This window comes from Staurois parvus, unplaced genomic scaffold (assembly GCF_062004578.1).
Source record: "Staurois parvus isolate SC_StPar_1 unplaced genomic scaffold, SC_StPar_1.0 ptg002188l, whole genome shotgun sequence".
NCBI classification, from domain to species: domain Eukaryota; kingdom Metazoa; phylum Chordata; class Amphibia; order Anura; family Ranidae; genus Staurois; species Staurois parvus.
The window spans coordinates 111,284-130,598 of record NW_028319984.1 but is presented as its reverse complement, the minus strand read 5'-3'; the positions used below and the strand labels follow the sequence as shown (position 1 = coordinate 130,598).

Here is a 19,315-nt window from a genome sequence, read left to right as displayed (position 1 = left end):
CAAAAACGGGCCATTAAGCCGTGGTTTTCATGGCCATCTAAAATCTATCATACAGCCATAGGGAGATTGTAGAAATGTGGTCGCTGCGAGACTTTGCATCACAGCCGCAGCAAACTTAACTCGGCTTGTGGAGCTGACAGGTGGCACCTCCAGTCAAACTCACCCGTTCGAGTCAATGAAGCCGCACCAATAGGGGATGTATAAAAAAATGAAATGTGGGTGAATATACAAATTCCAATATACAGTATTTGCCGGCGTATAAGACGACCCCCTACTTTTCCTGCTAAAATGTAGTGTTTGGGCTATGCTCGCCGTATAAGACTACCCCTCTTCCAATGCACACCAGTGGGAGGAATAGTGCCCCATCATCGGTGTCAGTGGGAGGACTAGTGCCCCATCATTGGTGTCAGTGGGAGGAATAGTGCCCCATCATTGGTGTCAGTGGGAGGAATAGTGCCCCATCATTAGTATCAGTGGGGGGAATAGTGACCCATCATTGGTGTCAGTGGGAGGAATAGTGCCCCATCATTGGTATCAATGGGAGGAATAGTGCCCCATCATTGGTGTCAGTGGGAGGAATAGTGCCCCATCATTGGTATTAGTGGCAGAAATAGTGCCCCATCATTAGTATCAGTGGGGGGAATAGTGCCCCATCATTGGTGTCAGTGGGAGGAATAGTGTCCCAACATTGATGTCAGTGGGAGGAATGGTGTCCCATCATTGGTGTCAGTGGGGGGTGGAATAGTGCCCCATGATTGGTGTCAGTGGGGGGGGGGGAATAGTGCCCCATCGTTGGTGTCAGTGGGGGGAGGAATAGTGCCCCATGATTGGTGTCAGTGGGGGGGGGGGGAATAGTGCCCCATCGTTGGTGTCAGTGGGGGGAGGAATAGTGCCCCATTGTTGGTGTCAGTGGGAGCAATAGTGCCCCAACATTAGTGTCAGTGGGAGGAATAGTGTTCCATCGTTGGTATCAGTGACACCAATGATGGGGCACTATTCCTCCCACTGACACCAATTACACTTGCTGACCCTGTTCTAGTATGGTGCTGCTACAGCCAGCATATGTAGTTGCAGCAGCACCTCTACACTGAACACTTACCTGCTGCTCCTGAGGAGGCGGAGCCGAGCAGCCGCACGAACATCCAGTGGCCGAACTGAAGGAGCAGCCGCGCTTCCTGGACCGGATCGTCGTGGGACTGGAGCCAGGTAAGAAACAGCCCCTGCCCACCCCTGTACTTAGTGTCCCTTCCATTGGAAGGGGGGGGGGGCGGCGGCGGCACCGCGCCGCCCGCCTAAAAAGTGTCAGTATGCCGTATACCAACGTATAAGACGACCCCCGACTTTTGAGAAGATTTTCAAGGGGTAAAAAGTCGTCTTATACGCCGGAAAATACGGTATCTCTATAAAAGGAGATTCCAAAATTACCATAAATAAAATGGCTGGTGAACACCCGGCTGACCATCAAACCCATACAAAACAAGTAATATTCATTTTAGTGTATATTTTTTCCTAAAAATTTGTGTTAAATGAAAAGCTGCACAAATATCATGTGACATAAAAAATTTGTCACAGCCACCACTTTATTCTCCAGGGCCTCTGCTTTCAGAAAGTATATAATGAATGAGAGTTTTATAGCAAAAAATACTGATATTTACACATATGTGAAAAATTAAAAAAATTGCCCAGAGCAGCAAGTAATTAAAGGAAGGGATTGCTTTCCCCCACCGAGCCGAGATCTGACAACTACAGCTGGGGTGCCGATATGCAAGAGATAATAAATCAAAATCATGTCACATGTTCCCAGAGCTGCAACATCGCCAGCCCCCCCCCCCACCCCCACCTAATATCTGCAAAATTTGAAAACAGCTCGGCTGTGTGGGGCTCCACCCACATGGCCGGGTCATTCATTCACAGACTTCCATGAATGAACTGCAAGTCCTGGCAACCTTAGTGGCTGTTGGTTTGTAGTTTTCAATGAACTACCGTGACACTATGGAACTCCGTGGTAGTTCAGTGAAGCTTCCTATTAGAATATCTGCTTGGCCGTACATCCAGTAAATCCCTTACATCCTGTACATCCCTTACATCCTGTACACCCCTTACATCCAGTACATCCCTTTCATCCAGTACACCCCTTACATCCAGTACATCCCTTACATCCTGTACACCCCTTACATCCTGTACACCCCTTACATCCAGTACACCCCTTACATCCAGTACATCCCTTACATCCTGTACACCCCTTACATCCAGTACACCCCTTACATCCTGTACACCCCTTACATCCTGTATACCCCTTACATCCTGTACACCCCTTACATCCTGTACACCCCTTACATCCTGTACATCCCTTACATCCTGTACACCTCTTACATCCAGTACATCCCTTACATCCTGTACACCCCTTACATCCAGTACATCCCTTACATCCTGTACACCCCTTTCATCCAGTACATCCCTTACATCCAGTACATCCCTTTCATCCAGTACATCCCTTACATCCTGTACACCCCTTTCATCCAGTACATCCCTTACATCCAGTACATCCCTTACATCCAGTACATCCCTTACATCCTGTACACCCCTTACATCCAGTACATCCCACACATTTATTTATTTCATTCATTTATTTATTTATTTTAGTTGCAATTTAAGAGCGCGGTTATTGTGGTCTCTTTCACACATATATATGCATAAGTCCTACATTTGTTTTTAAATTGGGGTATTCCTAATTCCTTCCCGCCCGGCCTATTGTACACTGACAGCCGTGCGGGAACCCTATTGTACAATGACGGCCGAGCGGGATCCCTATTGTACAATGACGGCCGAGCGGGAACCCTATTGTACAGTGACGGCCGTGCGGGAACCCTATTGTACAATGACGGCCAAGCAGCATCAGGATTGTACAGTGGCGGCCGTGCGAGAACCCTATTGTAGAATGACGGCCGAGAGGGAACCCTATTGTAGAATGACAACCATTGCTGTGGTGTTCAGACAGGGTAGTGGTAGTCAAGCAACGTAAAGTACCCAAGAAAGCCTGGGATCGGTTCCGTTACTCCTATTGTACAATGAAAGTCAAGCTGGAACCCTATTGTAGAATGACGGCCGTGCGGGAACCCTATTGTAAAATGATGGGGCACTATTCCTCCCACTGACACCAATGATGAGGCACTATTCCTCCCACTGACACCAATGATGAGGCATTGTCACTGACACCAGAACATTTTCTACTCCTACTGGCCCCAATCCGGCCCCTGTAAAGTCTGAAGGATAATAAACTGACTCTGTTTAGAAAGTTTGGAGACCACTGCTATGGACAATCGTAATGTCCTTTTGTTAATATGAGCAACCACAATGTTTATTGTTTAGTTTTCCTCCGTTGCTATGGGCAACCACAATAGGGTTTTTTTCCTCTTGCTGTGGACAATCAGAATACCTTTTTCTTACTATAATCCACCACAATTTTCTCCTCCGTTGCTATGGCCAACCACGATCATACTGTTTTGTTACTATGAACAACAACAATGTTTATTTTTTTTCTCTGTTGCCCTGGGCAACCACAATAGGGTTTTTTTTCTCTTTACTATAGACCAGGGGCCTCCAAACTCCAAAGTAAGAGCCAGTTTACTGTCCTTCAGATTTTAAGGGGGATGGCTGTGCCCAATGGGAGTAAATAATGCCCGATCTTTGGTATTATGGGGAGAAATAGTTGGTGTCAGTGGGAGGAATAGTGTCACATTTTAGTTGTCAGTGAAAGGAATTATGCCCCATCGTTGGTGTCAGTGGTAGGAATCATGCCCCATTGTTGGTGTCAGTGGCAGGAATTATGCCTCATTTTTTGTGTCAGTGGTAAGAATTATTCCCAGGGGCGGACTGACCATTTGGAAACTCGGGCACTGCCCGAGGGCCCGGGGTCAGTAGGGGGCCCCATGAGATGCCCCTGGTACCTTTTTCATAAGCTTTTTTGAGTTTGGGCAAGGACACAGGGGCCCCATGATCCCCTATTGCCCAGGGGCCCCATGAGTTGTCAGTCCGCCCCTGATTATACCCATTGCTGGTGTCAGTGGCAAGAATTATGCTCCATTGTTGGTGTCAGTCGTAGGAATTATGCCCCATTGTTGGGGTCAGTGGTAGGAATTATGCCCCATTGTTGGTGTCAGTGGCATGAATTATGCCCCATTGTTGATGTCAGTGGCAGGAATTATGCTCCATTGTTGGTGTCAGTGGCATGAATTATGCCCCATTGTTGGTGTCAGTGGCAGGAATTATGCCCCATTGTTGGTGTCAGTGGCAGGAATTATGCCCCATTGTTGGTGTCAGTGGCAGGAATTATGCCCATTGTTGGTGTCAGTGGCAGGAATAATGCCTCAAGGGCCAGATAAAGCCAAGTAAAGGGCCACAGTTTGGAGACCCCTGCTATAGACGATCATAATGTCTTTTTATTACTATGAGCCACCTTCTGTTGGACACGGATCACTTGATTTGTTGCAGGCTGGCTGGTAACCACAATACTTTGTTTTTTTTTGTTTTTTGCTAGTTGTAATGACCATTTGATACTTTGATCAACCAGAGCACAGCTCACAGGACATGAGTGCTTTTAGTTCCAGAAGAAAAACAAAGTAGAACAGGCTGCATTTTTCCTGCACAGAACTGTAGTAGAACGCGGTAAAATGCATAAATAATGCACCAGAACGCACTGGACCCCAAAAATGGAAGAAAAAAGCATGTGGAATGTATCGAAAACGCTCCAATACGCACTGAAACGCATCAATAATGTGCATGCAGAAGCACATCCAGACTGCGTTTCTACAGTGTGAACTGGCCCTAAGGCTAGGTGCACACCTATGCAGTTTGTGTTTGAGGCATTTCTGCATTACATTTTGTGTTGCTTTTTACGTTTTTCCACCTGCGTTTTTGATACGTTTTGCAGGGTTTTTAATTTTTCTTGTTGCTAGGCAGATTTAAAATGCAAAGTGCATCAAAAACGTGGCAAAAATGCACTACATGTTTTTTGGGAGCGTTTCCATTGAAGTCTATAGAACCAAAAACACAACTTCTTGCATTCAAAAAAAGTCCCTGACCCTTTCCAAAAAACACACCAGGTGAAAACGCGGAGATGTGAACGTGTCCCATAGGAAATCATGTTAAATGGACTGTACTGTGTTTCTGCAAAATGCAAAACGGAGCGGAAAATGCTTAGGTGTGAACCTGGGGTTAGGGCCGGTTCACACTCCATGCGTTTCAGTTGCTTTTTTTATGCATCCAAAATGCACAGAAAGTAGGTGATATGGTGGTCAATGTCATCGTTCACATCAGTGCTTGCAGTTCCAGTGCGTTCCGGTTGCAGAAAAAAAGCAACTGAAACGCATGTAGTGTGAAGCGGCCCTAACCCCAGGTTCACACCTAAGTTTTTTGCGCTCCGTTTTGCATTTTGCAGAAACGCATTACAGCGTTCCTGAACAGAACTGTATTGGAACATAGTAAAAAGCATAAAAAATGCACGGGAATGCACCAAAATGCATGGGAATGCACATGTCCCTATTTAGATTGAGGAAAAAGGGAGGGGAAAAAGTTAACCAAAACGCATCAAAAATGTACCGGAACACATTAAAAACACGAATGCGGAAACATATCCGGAGCTCAGCTGGATTGCATTTCTATGGTGTGAACCGGCCATAAATATATTTTCTTAGGTGCAAGTGCTGGAAGTCCCTAACTTTGACTTGGAAGCAGCCCCCTTGTGAGAAGCAGCACAAGGAGCCAATCAGTTGTGCTGAAATGCTCATGTGCTGACAAGGAACATGCTGATAGGAGAAGAGCGCAGAGTGACAGAGAGATGAGCTCATCAGTCTGCTGCTGTCCAATCACATGCTGAGGTAGGGGATCAGTCCCTGTTCAGATTGCCCCCTTCCCCCCCCCCTTCCCCAGCAGTACGGTTATCTCCCCTCCTCTCCTGCTGGCTGCTGAGATCTACAGGATGGAAAATAGGGGAAAAGGCCAGTAAATATGCCATTTACCAACCGCTTCTTTTTCTGAATGAACACAGTGAGTGATCAGTACTGATCACTCACAGTGTGCATTCCTAATTGAAGCACCTGTAGGTGTTTCTGAACTGCAGCAGGAAAAAAAAAATAGGTTGTGCTCTGTGGCGGAGCTGTGTAAATCTCAGGTCTGCGTGGACAGAATTACACATCTTTTGGCAGAGAAAACAGCTCCCATATGTGCATTTCTGTTGGTCTGGAGCAGGGGCGGACTGACCATTTGGAAATTCAGGCACTGCCCGAGGGCCCAGGGTCAGTAGGGGGCCCCATGAGATGCCCCTGGTACCTTTTTCATAGGCTTTTTTGAGTTTGGGCAAGGACACAGGGGCCCCACGATCCCCTATTGCCCGGGGGCCCCATGAGTTGTCAGTCCGCCCCTGGTCTGGAGTTTAGCTTGAAGATCCACCACTGAACACAGAATATTGTTTCTATCTAATGGATATTTAATTTTAAAAAATTGCTACATTGTGTCAGACTTTTGCAGTGAAATGTTTTTGTTGGGGGGGCCGCCTGTGTATTCAGATCTGTCGGTCATCGGCCGCCTCGTCCCCTCTGTACAGTAATACACATACAGGACGGGCCATGGCCTGCACCATCCTCATTATGATGATTTATTATATACATCCTCCTCTCTGCACACATTATTGGCATCGCTCAGATGTCTTCCACGCTGCGGCCCGCAGCGCTGGGAATATTTTTAGCCACATCATTAATTATAGCCGGAGAGCCTCCGGGGGTCTTATAAAAGCGCTCTTTTCTTTCGAACGAACAGAATAAATCTTTATGCTGCCATTAGCAAAGAGATAGGAAAGTAGATTATATTTCCTTGTTTTAGGCTCCATTCACACTTGTGAGACTTCAAAATTTTGTGACTTTCATTGTAACTTTACAATGCGACTTTGACGCAACTTTAGAGGAGTGCAACTTTGGCTTTGACCAAGGGTGATGGTTTGTGGTGTACAAAGCAGGGGCGGACTGATAACTCATGGGGCCCCCGGGCAATAGGGGATTATGGGGCCCCTGTGTCCTCGCCCACACTCAAACCACACCCAAAAAAGCCTATGAAAGGTACCGGGGACATCTCATGGGGCCCCCTACTGACCCTGGGCCCTCGGGCAGTGCCCAAGTACCCGAATGGTCAGTCCGCCCCTGGTACAAAGTCACACACAAGTGGCATGTATATCATTCAGGTGTGACTGTCATGTGACTATAGAGGGTTTACATTGAAGTCTATGGACCTCAAGTCGCATGAGTCGGACCAAAGTAGTGCAGCAACTACTTTGAAGTCGCACATATATGAATGGTGCCCATTGGGAAACATGGGATGGACCCCAAAGTCGCATGACAAGTCACACAAGTGTGAATGGGCTCTAAAATTTTAGAGGAGCTCAGTGACTCCAAGCGTGGTCCCGTGATAGGTGGCCACCTGTGCAATAAGTCCATCCGTGACATTTCCTGGCTACTAAATATTCCACGCTCAACTGTTAGTGGGATTATAACAAAGTGGAGGCAACTGGGAACAACAGCCACTCAGCCACCAAGTGGTAAGTCACGTAAAATGACAGGGCGGGGTCAGTGCATGCTGAAGCGCACAGTGCGCAGAAGTCGAGTCGCAAAACTGTCTGCAGAGTCAATAGCTAAAGACCTCCAAACTTGGTGCGGCCTTCAGATTAGCCCAACAACAGTGTGTAGAGAGCTTCATGGAATGGGTTTCCATGGCCGAGCAGCTGCATCCAAGCCTTCCATCACCAAGTGCAATGCAAAGTGTCGGATGCCGTGGTGTAAAGCACGCCGCCACTGGACTCTAGAACAGAGGAGACGTGTTCTCTGGAGTGACCAATCACGTTTCTCTGTCAGCAGTGCAATGGACGTGTCTGGGTTTGGCGGTGGCCATGAGAACGGTACTTGCTTGACTGCATTGTGCCAAGTGTAAAATTTGGTGGAGGGGGAATTATGGTGTGGGGTTGTTTTTCAGGGGTTGGGCTTGGCCCCCTAGTTCCAGTGAAGGGAACTTTTAAGGCATCAGCATACCAAGACATTTTGGACAATTTCATGCTACCAGCTTTGTGGGAAGAGTTTGGGGATGGCCCCTTCCTGTTCCAACATGACTGCGCACCAGTGCACAAAGCAAGGTCCATAAAGACATGGAGGAGCCAGTTTGGGGTGGAGGAACTTGACTGGCTGCACAGAGTCCTGACCTCAACCCCATAGAACACCTTTGGGATGAATTAGAGCGGAGACTGTGAGCCAGGCCTCCTCCCCCGACATCAGTGCCTGACCTGACAAATGTGCTTCTGGAAGAATGGTCCAACCTTCCCATAGACACCCTCCTAAACCTTGTGGACGGCCTTCCCAGAAGAGTTGAAGCTGTTATAGCTGCAAAGGGCGGGGCCAACTCAATATTGAACCCTACGGACTAAGACTGGGGGGCCATTAAGGGTTTATTTACTAAAGCTGGAGAGTCCAAAATCAGACTCTCTTCTGCATAGAAACCAATCAGCTTCCAGGTTTCATTGCCAAAGCTTCATTGAACAAGCTGAGGTTAGAAGCTGATTGGTTTCTATGCAGAACGGAGTCTGATTTTGGACTCTCCAGCTTTAGTAAATAAACCCCTAAAGGTCATGTGCGTGGAAAGGGCGGGGCCAACTCAATATTGAACCCTACGGACTAAGACTGGGGGGCCATTAAAGTTCATGTGTGTGTAAAGGCAGGCCAACCAATACTTTTGGCAATGTAGTGTACAGCAGAAGAAATAGTAGACTTTACTACTTTACCACCCAACTGTCTCATTTATGTGCCAAAGGGCGCTCCCAAACTGTCTTCTGATCAGGAGCTGGGGGGGGGGGGGCAGGCTCACAATCACGTGACTGTATATAAGAGACAAAAAGAGGGCGCACGGGCCTAGTGCATTACCTTTAAAAATTAGATTTATTTATAAAAAGCAAAATATTCACAAGAGAAATCAAATCAACTAGAAAGCACGTCACAAGGGATGCAATGTGGTCCAAAACCCCTGAAGGTGGTCTTGGTGAGGGACTGTAGACCTCTAGATAGACATTATTAAGTCCACTGTCCAGCGCAGGAGTACAGGCATTCGGTTGCTTTTTTCTTGTTCTCACAATCATGTGACTGCTGTAAGAACCAATGATAAATGAGCCAGGTCACCTCCTGGACTTAAAGGGCATGAAGGGGTTAAACATACTATAGTAATCAGGCGCACAAATGCAGTAAATAAACTTTATTTGCTCTGTATAGGAAATAAAAAAGTGCATATATAACAGGACTCTAGTATTGGCGGGGTTGATCTTCCCTTTTCACTTGATTGATCGATGGAAGATATGAATACAAACAATGCCGTTCTTCGCGTTATTCCTGAAAATGTAAAGTCCAGGATGATAAAACTTTAACGTGTATGTCCAGCCGTAACGTGTTTGGAGACAGTGAGGGAGGTTAGAACCTCTGCCAGGTTTTTACTGCTTTCTTGAGCTCTGTTAGACAGATTTATTTTCACTTCCTGTCCTAATGACAATATTTTATAAGACAGGAAGTGAGGGGAAGTCTCCAACAATAGCACAGGGAGAAATAAAGAAACTTTTCTTCAGTGGAGTAGGGAAGGGCTAGAACCCATCAGCATACATTCTGATATTATGGTCCTGGATCCCACCCACATTGAGCAATTTGCAACCCAATTTCCACATGGGTGTGCCCAAATCACTCCCAATTCATGGGTTTATCCTGCTCAGACTCCGCCTCTAAACAGGCAGGGGCTGCCCACCCACAGCAAAGGCTATGTAAATTGATGCACATGTAACTTAAGCACTTCCCATCCAGCCCATGTACATAAACGGCCGGACGGGAGCAGTGCCGAAGCGGGTGGCCGTTTATAAACAACCCCCGCATTCACTGCCTGTACGGCGCCCTGGGAGCTCACGGCACCGCGATCCACTGCCCGCTGTGTCCGGAGGAACACCGATCGCTGTATGGGACCTCTGTGCCAATCAGTGATCACATGAATAGTAGTAATCACGATGTCGCCCCTGACATCATTGCTTACTACGTGTGAAATCTGTGAATGATCACAGAGATCACATGGTACAGGGCTATTCACAACAGCCTTGTACCAAGTGGCAAACTGTGACCAATCACAGCTCACACAGTATTTCTCAATGGCTGCAGGAATGCAGCCAGAGAGGAGATATGATTGCTCTTACAGCCTTTATGGGTGTAAAAGAAATCAGTGCAAAACAAGAAAAAAAAAAAATCTTCATCACCCCCCACAAGTAGTACAGTGTCACTATGGTGACACTGTACTGCTTAGGTGATGGTATCTAAAAAAAAAACAAAAAACAAATAATATAAAAAAAATAAAATAAAAATATAAAACTGTTTTTGAAAAATTATAATTTTTGGTTATAAACTAATTTGGGTTTTTTTTTTTACTAAAAAGATAGCTGAATACATTTTGGCCAAGATTTATGAAGATTATTTATTTGCAAAATGTTATAAGAAAAACACTTTTTTCAAAATGTTTGTACTTTTTAATTTATTTAGCAAAAAAATAAAAATCCCAGTGCTGAATAAATACCACCAAAATAAAGCTTTATCTGTCTCAAAAATGCTAAAAAATTCATATGGGTACAGTGTTGCACGACCACGAAATTCTCAAAGTGTGAAAGCGCTGAAAGCTGAAAATTGGCCTGGACAGGAAGGGGGTGAAAGTGTCCGGACTGGAAGTGGTTAAAGAAGATTGATGCTGTGATCCCAGGTCACAGCATTGGTGGGACGGAAGGCCACAATGAGGGACTGTCCCGTCAAATCTGGAACATGTGGCATGTATGCTGGCAGGTATTTATTTCTGCTTCCCTGGTGCAGATCATCCCTCACTTCCCGTCTGGGTAAACCTTTGTCAGCAGGACAGGTAAGTGAGAGGAAAACTCTTTACAGGCCTGGATCCCATCATTTCAAATCCTTCCTCACTATATCCAAAACAAAGCTTAACATTCACTTAGGGGTCATGAAAACACAATTTGTGGACTTATGTGACAAGCATGCGCCCATCCTCGACAAATTCTGACCATATTGTGCACAATACAGTGATTTCTTATCATCGCCATCTAGTTGCCATAATGCATTATATTTTCTGGTTGCATTAATTCAGGGAAAGTTTCACATTCTGACCACTAGATGGAGCTGATAATAGGAAATCGCAAAATGTGGTCAGAATTTGTCAGAGATGGGTGAACACTCGTCACATTCATCCAATGATTTTTTTTTTTTTTTTTTTTATAATAAACCCCTTTTTTTTGTTTTTATTCACACAGCTATGTAAAAATAGCAAGGAAAGGCATTTTTTTAAATTAAACTTTTGTCAACTTGAAAAACTCCCTTGGTCTTATTTCAGTATAAAAGGATGGCGTGCACAGAACAGTCACCCAAAGCAGCCAATCAGCGTTCACCTTTTGTCAGTATCAAAGCAGCTGAATATCATTGGCCGGCTGATTGCTAGGGGTCACTGCGCTTGGCGCATCGCTTTTGCCCTATTAAATAAGCCAAGTGCAATACATCTGACACAGACACAGTAAACAAGACACAGCCACAAATAAATACAAAGACATGGGGCTCTCCTCGATGCACAGAGTAAACGCATCTATCGTGATGGTCGAAGAATACGCCGCTGACATCACGGGGTTTATTTACTAAAGCTGGAGAGTCCAAAATCAGACTCCCTTCTGCATAGAAACCAATCAGCTTCCAGGTTTCATTGCCAAAGCTTCATTGAACAAGCTGAGGTTAGAAGCTGATTGGTTTCTATGCAGAAGGGAGTCTGATTTTGGACTCTCCAGCTTTAGTAAATAAACCCCCACGTGTCTCCTACTATGTAACATACATCCCAGTACAGACTGTTTCTATTTACAACAGGTACACAGTATAGGATACAATTCTAAGCATAAATGGCACTTAAAGGAAATCTCCAGTTTTGTTACAAATTAACAAAAAAAAAAAATCAATGTATATAATAACCAGTTATCTTCTTATTTACTCAAGGTTCACATATCCGCATTCCTGCGGGTCGCATTTTGCGCAAGCACGAGAGCCCATTCATTTGAATGGACTCTGTGATCCAGGACAAGCCGGGAAGAAGTCGCTGCACTTCTGAAACCGCAGCCCACACGGGAACCTCGGTTCCCAGTACGGTTGCGTTTTCTAGTGTGGGCAGCGTGCCATTAGAATTAATGGCACCCGCCCGCGGGTCCGCATTCCTCTGTGCGGGTGCTGCGGTTGCACGGATTTTTGTGCGGATCCGCAGTGGCACCACCCGTACAGATGTGAACCTAGCCTTACCCCTGGTTCACATCTATGTGGCCGTTTTTTGCGCGAGCACGAGAGCCCATTCATTTGAATGGACTCCCGTGCCCCGGGACACACAGAGAAGAAGTCCCTGCACTTATTCTGAAAACGCAACCCGCACGGGAACAGAGGTTCTCAGTACGATTGCAATTTCCAGTGCGGGCGGTGTGCCATTAGAATTAATGTCACTCGCCTGCGGGTCCGCATTCCTCTGTGCGGGTGGTCGGCTGCACGGATTGTTTTGTGGATCTGCAGCGGCACCACCCGCACAGATGTGAACCTAGCCTTAAAGCTGAACTCTGGGGGAAAAAACACTCCCTTTGCAGTGGAAAGGGTTCAATGCTTTTTTTTTTTTTTTAAGTCCAGGGGACTGGGAAAAGCAGTTTTACTGAACCAATCCCCGGAGCTGCAAGACCAGTCCCTGTAGCCTCTTCTACCCTTTGTGCCAGGGATGGGATGCCATCAAGACCAATGCAGGGCCCACAGTCTTGCATTGGACATGAGGACACCAAGGAACAGTCTACCCCAAGAACACAGGGAAGCTCTGTTGGGAGAGCAAGGAGCAGGTGAGTAAAACAGCTTTTTCCATCCCCTCCTAGACCTAACCCTTGCACTGCATGAGCAGCCTTAAAGCAAACTTTTTTTTTCTTTTCCCAGAGTTGGGCTTTAATTTTAAAAATCTATCCTGTAGCCAGGGGCGGACTGAAAAATCATGGGGCCCCCGGGCAATAGGGGATCATGGGGCCCCTGTGTCCTTGCCCAAACTCAAAAAAGCCTATGAAAAAGGTACCAGGGGCATCTCATGGGGCCCCCTACTGACCCCGGGCCCTCAGGCAGTGCCCGAGTTTCCAAATGGTCAGTCCACCCCTGCCTGTAGCTATGGCAACAGTACTCAGATAGGAAATCCCAAAAGCCTTACCCTTTTTTTTTTCTGCTGACTCACCCCCAGCATCGTCCTTGGGGTTAGCACATTAGGAAATTCATCTTTGGTGGATTAGCTGCAAAAAAATGCTGCATGTCTAGCGGGATGTTAGGGGTGCAGCTCTTCATTCCACATCAATAGATCATCATGGCCGAACCCGTTCACTTATTTTCACAGGATTTCGGCACGCCCTCTGGAGTGGCCTAGCCCAGTATCTACAGATGAGAAGCGGGTAAGAGTCTGGTAAATTCTGTACCTAATACATAGATTTTCTTTCTCAACAGAACTGGACTTTCATGATTAAAAATAAAACCACAGCTATGCATAAGGAAGGATAGACTCATAGGTCCTTTTCATATATATATATATATATATATATATATATATATAAACATTCTGAGCCCCCTACAAGAACCAGTGAAACTATTTTGTAGACTGAACAAAGCTTCATTATGATCCAGTCCAAGCTGGCCACAATTGAAACACAAATCCAACGCAGGTCTATTGATTCCCATTTACTTCAGTGATGTAGTGTGGATGACCATTCTGAGGATGCAGTTGACCTGTCTTGGACTCAGTAGGTCGTATTTGGGTGGGTTGGCATTGTAGGAAAAGCAGGTGAGATGACCTTTTACTGTAGTTTACATTTGAACAGCCAAATGCAAAAGGTATCATTCAACAGCAAGGTTGTCATAGACATATGACCATAGACAAGCAGATATCCTCCAACCACCCAAGAATGATGTATGGGAGATGTCTGCCTATGTTACTTCCTCAACCGCCAAAGATTCTTGCCCCATGGCCATTGTGCTAAATCAGCGACTCTCAACCATGAAACTCTAGGGTTCCTCCAAAGGTAGCTAGGGTTTCTTTGATCTGTGGCTGGTTGACTTCCCATCTGTTGGTGCTATTTGGCAGTGAGCGGTATGACCAGGGGCAGACTGACAACTCATGGGGCCCCCGGGCAATAGGGGATCATGGGGCCCCTGTGTCCTTGCCCAAACTAAAAAAAGCTTATGAAAAAGGTACCAGGGGCATCTCATGGGGCTCCCTACTGACCCCGGGCCCTTAGGCAGTGCCTGAGTTTCCAAAAATGGTCAGTCAGCCCCTGGGTATGACACCAATGATCTTTTTAACTATCTGTAAGGGGGCCATTCTTACCACTGACCTCCAATGTAAGTGCCATTATATGGCTGATTGACCTACCATCTGATGGTGCTTAGCTCCAGGACCAATGCCACTTGGCAGCATGACACCAATGATCTTCTGAGCTGTCTGAAAGAGTGGCTTTGTGACTGCTGCTGTAAGGGGAGCATTCTTCCTACAAACCACCAATGTGAGCTGCAATTTTCCATTTGACCCTTAATGAAGCGATTTTAGAAGGGGTTCTCCAAGACCTGAACATTATTTTAAAGGTTCCTCTGGGGTAGAAAAGTTGAGAAAGGTAGCTCTAAATGGGAGATTGAAGGAGCGGGACTGTTTGTAGTAAGATTTTCCAATTGCTGGAGAGATAGGAATACGTTAGCACCTTCTAGGACATTCGAAACGGCCCATCAGTGATGCTATACATTGAAAGCATTATTTCAAATGAGGATGCCAATGGCCTAATTCTTTGCTCTGAAACTAAATATGATTTGTCTGGAGTTGGGCGTTAATTTTTGTGGAATGAAAAGGCTGAATTTGATTGGTTATCTTGGAATGCAAATTCCATCCTATGAGGGCTTAGATAAGAGCAAATCCTGGATAGGCAATCTGCTGATCCACCTAGAGCAGGAGTCTTCAGAAATCCTAAACAAAGGTCTAGTTCACTATCAAATGAATAGAATATAGAAAATAGAAAATGCCCTGGTGTCAGAGGGAGCACATTCCCTGCTGCCTGTGATCAGTAAAGGGAGGAATAAATGCCCCATTGTCGGTTTTAGAGAAGGAATAGTACCCCATTGTTGGTGTGAGTGGATAGAATTGTGCAATATCATAGGTGTCAGCAATGGGAGGAACTGTGCCCCATTGGAATCAGAACTTACATTGTCACCATCCCAATTCAAATACAAGGTGTCAATGGGAGAAATGCTCCATCAGTGGTGTCAGTTGGAGGAATTATGCCCCATCAGTGGCGTCAGTTGGAGGAATTATGCCCCAGCAATGGCGTCAGTTGGAGGGATTATGCCCCATCAATGGCGTCAGTTGGAGGGATTATGCCCCATCAATGGCGTCAGTTGGAGGGATTATGCCCCATCAATGGTGTCAGTTGGAGGAATTATGCCCCATCAGTGGTTTCAGTTGGAGGGATTATGCCCCATCAATGGTGTCAATTGGAGGAATTATGCCTCATCAATGGTGTCAGTTGGAGGGATTATGCCCCATCAATGATATCAGTTGAAGGAATTATGCCCCATCAATAGTGTCAGTTGGAGGAATTATGCCCCATCAATGGTGTCCATTGGAGGAATTATGCCTCATCAATGGTGTCAGTTGGAGGGATTATGCCCCATCAATGATCAATGGTATCAGTTGAAGGAATTATGCCCCATCAATAGTGTCAGTTGGAGGAATTATGCCCCATCAATGGTGTCCATTGGAGGAATTATGCCCCATCAATGGTTACCAGTTGGAGGAATTATGCCCCATCAATGGTGTCAGTTGGAGGAATTATGCCCCATCAATGGTGTCAGTTGGAGGAATTATGCCCCATCAATGGTGTCAGTTGGAGGTTTTATGCCCCATCACGGAAGTCAGTAGGAGGAATTGTGTCAAGTAATTGTTGATAGAAGAATTGTTCCCCAAGTAGCCATTAAATGCAAAAGGCCTCATCCTTCCTGCAGACCACAGTTTGAAGACCACGGACCTAGAGTCTGACCTAACAAAGCCTGCACGGTGCAGGGGTCTTCCCACATACAAAGTCCCCATGCTTGCGAACATCTGCACCTCTCAGTTGTTTCACTGTTATGACAATATGGAGATTGATGGATGACTTACCAAGGACTTCCTACACTTCAAGATTGGACAACCAGGTCATACCTGCAGATGTATTAGCAGAGGGCTTGTCTGTGCCACAAGGACTTCACCCCGATCTGTAAGGCTCAGGGTTATCACCGTTTTCCAGTGAACCCAACAGTCTCAGCTCTGGTCAACCTACAAAATGGCGGCTTGCTTTGTGTGTGTAAGAGGGCTCCCCGGATTCTATACAAAAGCAGATTACTATATAATGTAAGGCACATACAATTTTGCTCTTTTCCACAGACAAGAAATATCCATCTCTGATACAAGGAAGATCACAGCATCTATCAATGTAGGTCTGTGGAGCACCACTGGCCAATACACAAGCAGACATTTACAAAATTTCAGTTTTATCATAGGAAACATTTCACTACAAAGATAGGAAAAACAAAAAAGTAGGAGAAAAAACTCCAGAAAACACTATCTGAATGTAAAACGGGCATAAAAGCACAGCCCATGATAACAAATAACAACAAAAACTTTATATGATACCTCCAAACTACGAAGTGCAACGTACATGTGAACAATTTTGCATTTTTGCTCCTGTGTGTGGCCCCTCGTCGGCCTCACTTGGGAAGTCATAAAGGAGTACTAGTTAGCTAGGGAACAAAAGTGTAAATCTATAGTATAAGCTCCCTTAATGCAAATAGGAGCTTTCCCTGCTCAGTTCCAAGATTTCCTGGAGCTGGGCATGATGCAGCGAAGGGAAAGGCACCTAGTATGTGAAAGTGTCGGGGAAGCTACTGTGTTGAAAGCAGCAGTATTGGAGGTAAAACGACACTCATGAATTATAATTACTGGGTAAATAATTTTATGGTTGGGGGTCACCACAACAGGAGGAACTGTATTAAAGGGTCACGGCATTAGGAAGGTTGAGAACCACTGTTCTATAGGATACCAAATTTTTCTTCTTTGGTGAATATAATACATTTAAAAGCAACATCTAAACAAAGATAATGGCGACTAAATGAAAATACTATTTAAATGTAACATTCCCCCCAAATCATCTTCAGTCCTCCGTCTCATGTTTATGGGCTCATCAAAAGGGGAAACTTGGAGTCACTTGAAAAAAAAGGGAAAAGTAGGACTTCCTTTCAGGAACAAAATGGCCGCACTCTCGCTCAGACTTGAGTTGTCCTAGGTTCGACTACCGACGAGCTGCAGCAAATTGATGAAAATGTAAACGATGTCGGTGTAAATCTTCATGGCGCCGTAGACGTATTCCTCGGGGCTGATGGAGTGTTTGCGGTTTCCGATCACCAGCTGAGTGTCGAATGCAAGGAACTGGTATGGAAATAAGGAGAGTGGTTAGATTAATGTTGTGGATCATCCACAGGGCCCTCAAGCCCTTCATTTCTTTATTGCCACGAGTATCTGGCTGTAAAGAGTACCTGTCTATAGAGTGACCCCGCACAAGAACACTGACAACAGGCATAGATGGGCTTTTATTTCAGCAGGAATGCATGGGAACACAGTTCCCGCACCTCACCTCCAGTAGGGTGCTGGAAGGTCTACTGAAGCTGGCTGCTGGGGGATCTATTGTTGCTGGGTGGTGTCTTATGTTGATGGGGGATAAATTGTCATTGGTAGGGATCAACTGTTGAGGGATCTACTGTATTGCTGCTAGCAGGGGTCTATTGTTGTTGGGGGGGTTATTTTGTTGCAAGGGGTCTATTGTTGATGTGTGGGTGTGTTGTTGGGGGGATCTATTGCTGCTGAAGAGATCTATTGTTGCTGGCTGCGTAGGATCTTTTTTTACGACTTTTTTTGTTATTAACCAAATCCATACTTGGGTCTGTATTTTTATTTATTTATTTATTTATTTCAGGTACTTATATAGCGCCGTTAATGTACGCAGCACTTTACATATATGTTGTACATTCCCATCAGTCCCCGCCCCCGAGGAGCGTACAATCTAAGGTCTCTAACTCACATTCATACATACACATACTAGGGCCAATTTAGACAGGAGCCAATTCACCTACTAGCATGTCTTTAGAGTGTGTGAGGAAACCGGAGTACCCGGAGGAAACCCAAGCAGGCACAGGGAGAACATGCAAACTCCAGGCGGGTGGTGCCGTAGTTAGGATTCGAACCGACGACCCGAGTACTGCCAGGCGGAAAGTGCTAACCATTTAGCCACTGTGCTGCCTATCTGTAAAAGGAATGGTACTGGGAGGTGGGTAGAGGGTGGAACCAAGGGATAGTGCTTGAAGGTGGGTGGGGGGGGGGGGGGGGGGAGACAAGGGGTGTCACAGAAAGGGGGAGTACATGAACCTATTCTCTTCAGAAAAAGCCCTGCGAACAAGTAACGTCATGGTAAGTCATATGGGACTACCTACATCATGATAAATTGTCAATAGGGACAATAAATATTAGGGATGCACCGGTACCATTTTTTGATTAGTAAGTATGAGTACCGATACTTTCGGTCAAGTACTCGCCGATACCGAGTACCGTTACTTTGCGGTGCAATTTACATCAATACAAAATGTGCGGACTCCTGTCCAAATCGCATGTAGTATCCCCACTGCTCCTGTGTGAACTCAGGAGCCGACCCCCTTACTTCTGCCCCTCTGCATGCTAGTAGTCTTGTGAATGGACTGTTCCTGATGTCATCACGCCCACAGACCAACTCCAAGCATGAGGACAGCAGGAACAGTCCACTTATGGACGTGGGGGAGCACGGTTTTCCGGTGGATCGGAGGATAGGGGAAGTATAGCTCTTCCCTAAACCCCTGGACCAAATGAGTAGTTTTCCCATGCAGTGTCGGCACAGACCCACTGCATGGGAAAATAAAAAATGTACATGGAGTTCTGCTTTAATCTAGCTAGGATGTTTGGATCACAAACCCGAGTAATATATTTACAATTCTTTGGCAGGTAAAATGTTCCTCTTTATGTCTATCAGTTGTGCATTTAGCTGCTCTCCTGGGGTGAAGCTTTTGGTAAACATCGGTACATCTTTGCCTTCAAAATGCGGATTCTCAAATATTAACAGGCAAAG

At 45.7% G+C, this 19,315-nt stretch overlaps 1 protein-coding gene across 1 annotated transcript in view; it reads right to left on the bottom strand.

Annotated features, from left to right (window-relative positions):
- Positions 1 to 9,264: 9,264 nt before the first annotated feature.
- Positions 9,265 to 19,315, bottom strand: part of LOC149431654 (protein lifeguard 3-like) — a 111,618-nt gene continuing 101,567 nt past the window's right edge. Inside the window, exon 12 of the mRNA XM_089665427.1 lies at positions 9,265 to 17,592. Coding sequence (XP_089521553.1) covers positions 17,446 to 17,592 — 147 coding nt within the window. The 3' untranslated portion in view covers positions 9,265 to 17,445. The remainder of the gene's footprint in view (positions 17,593 to 19,315) is intronic.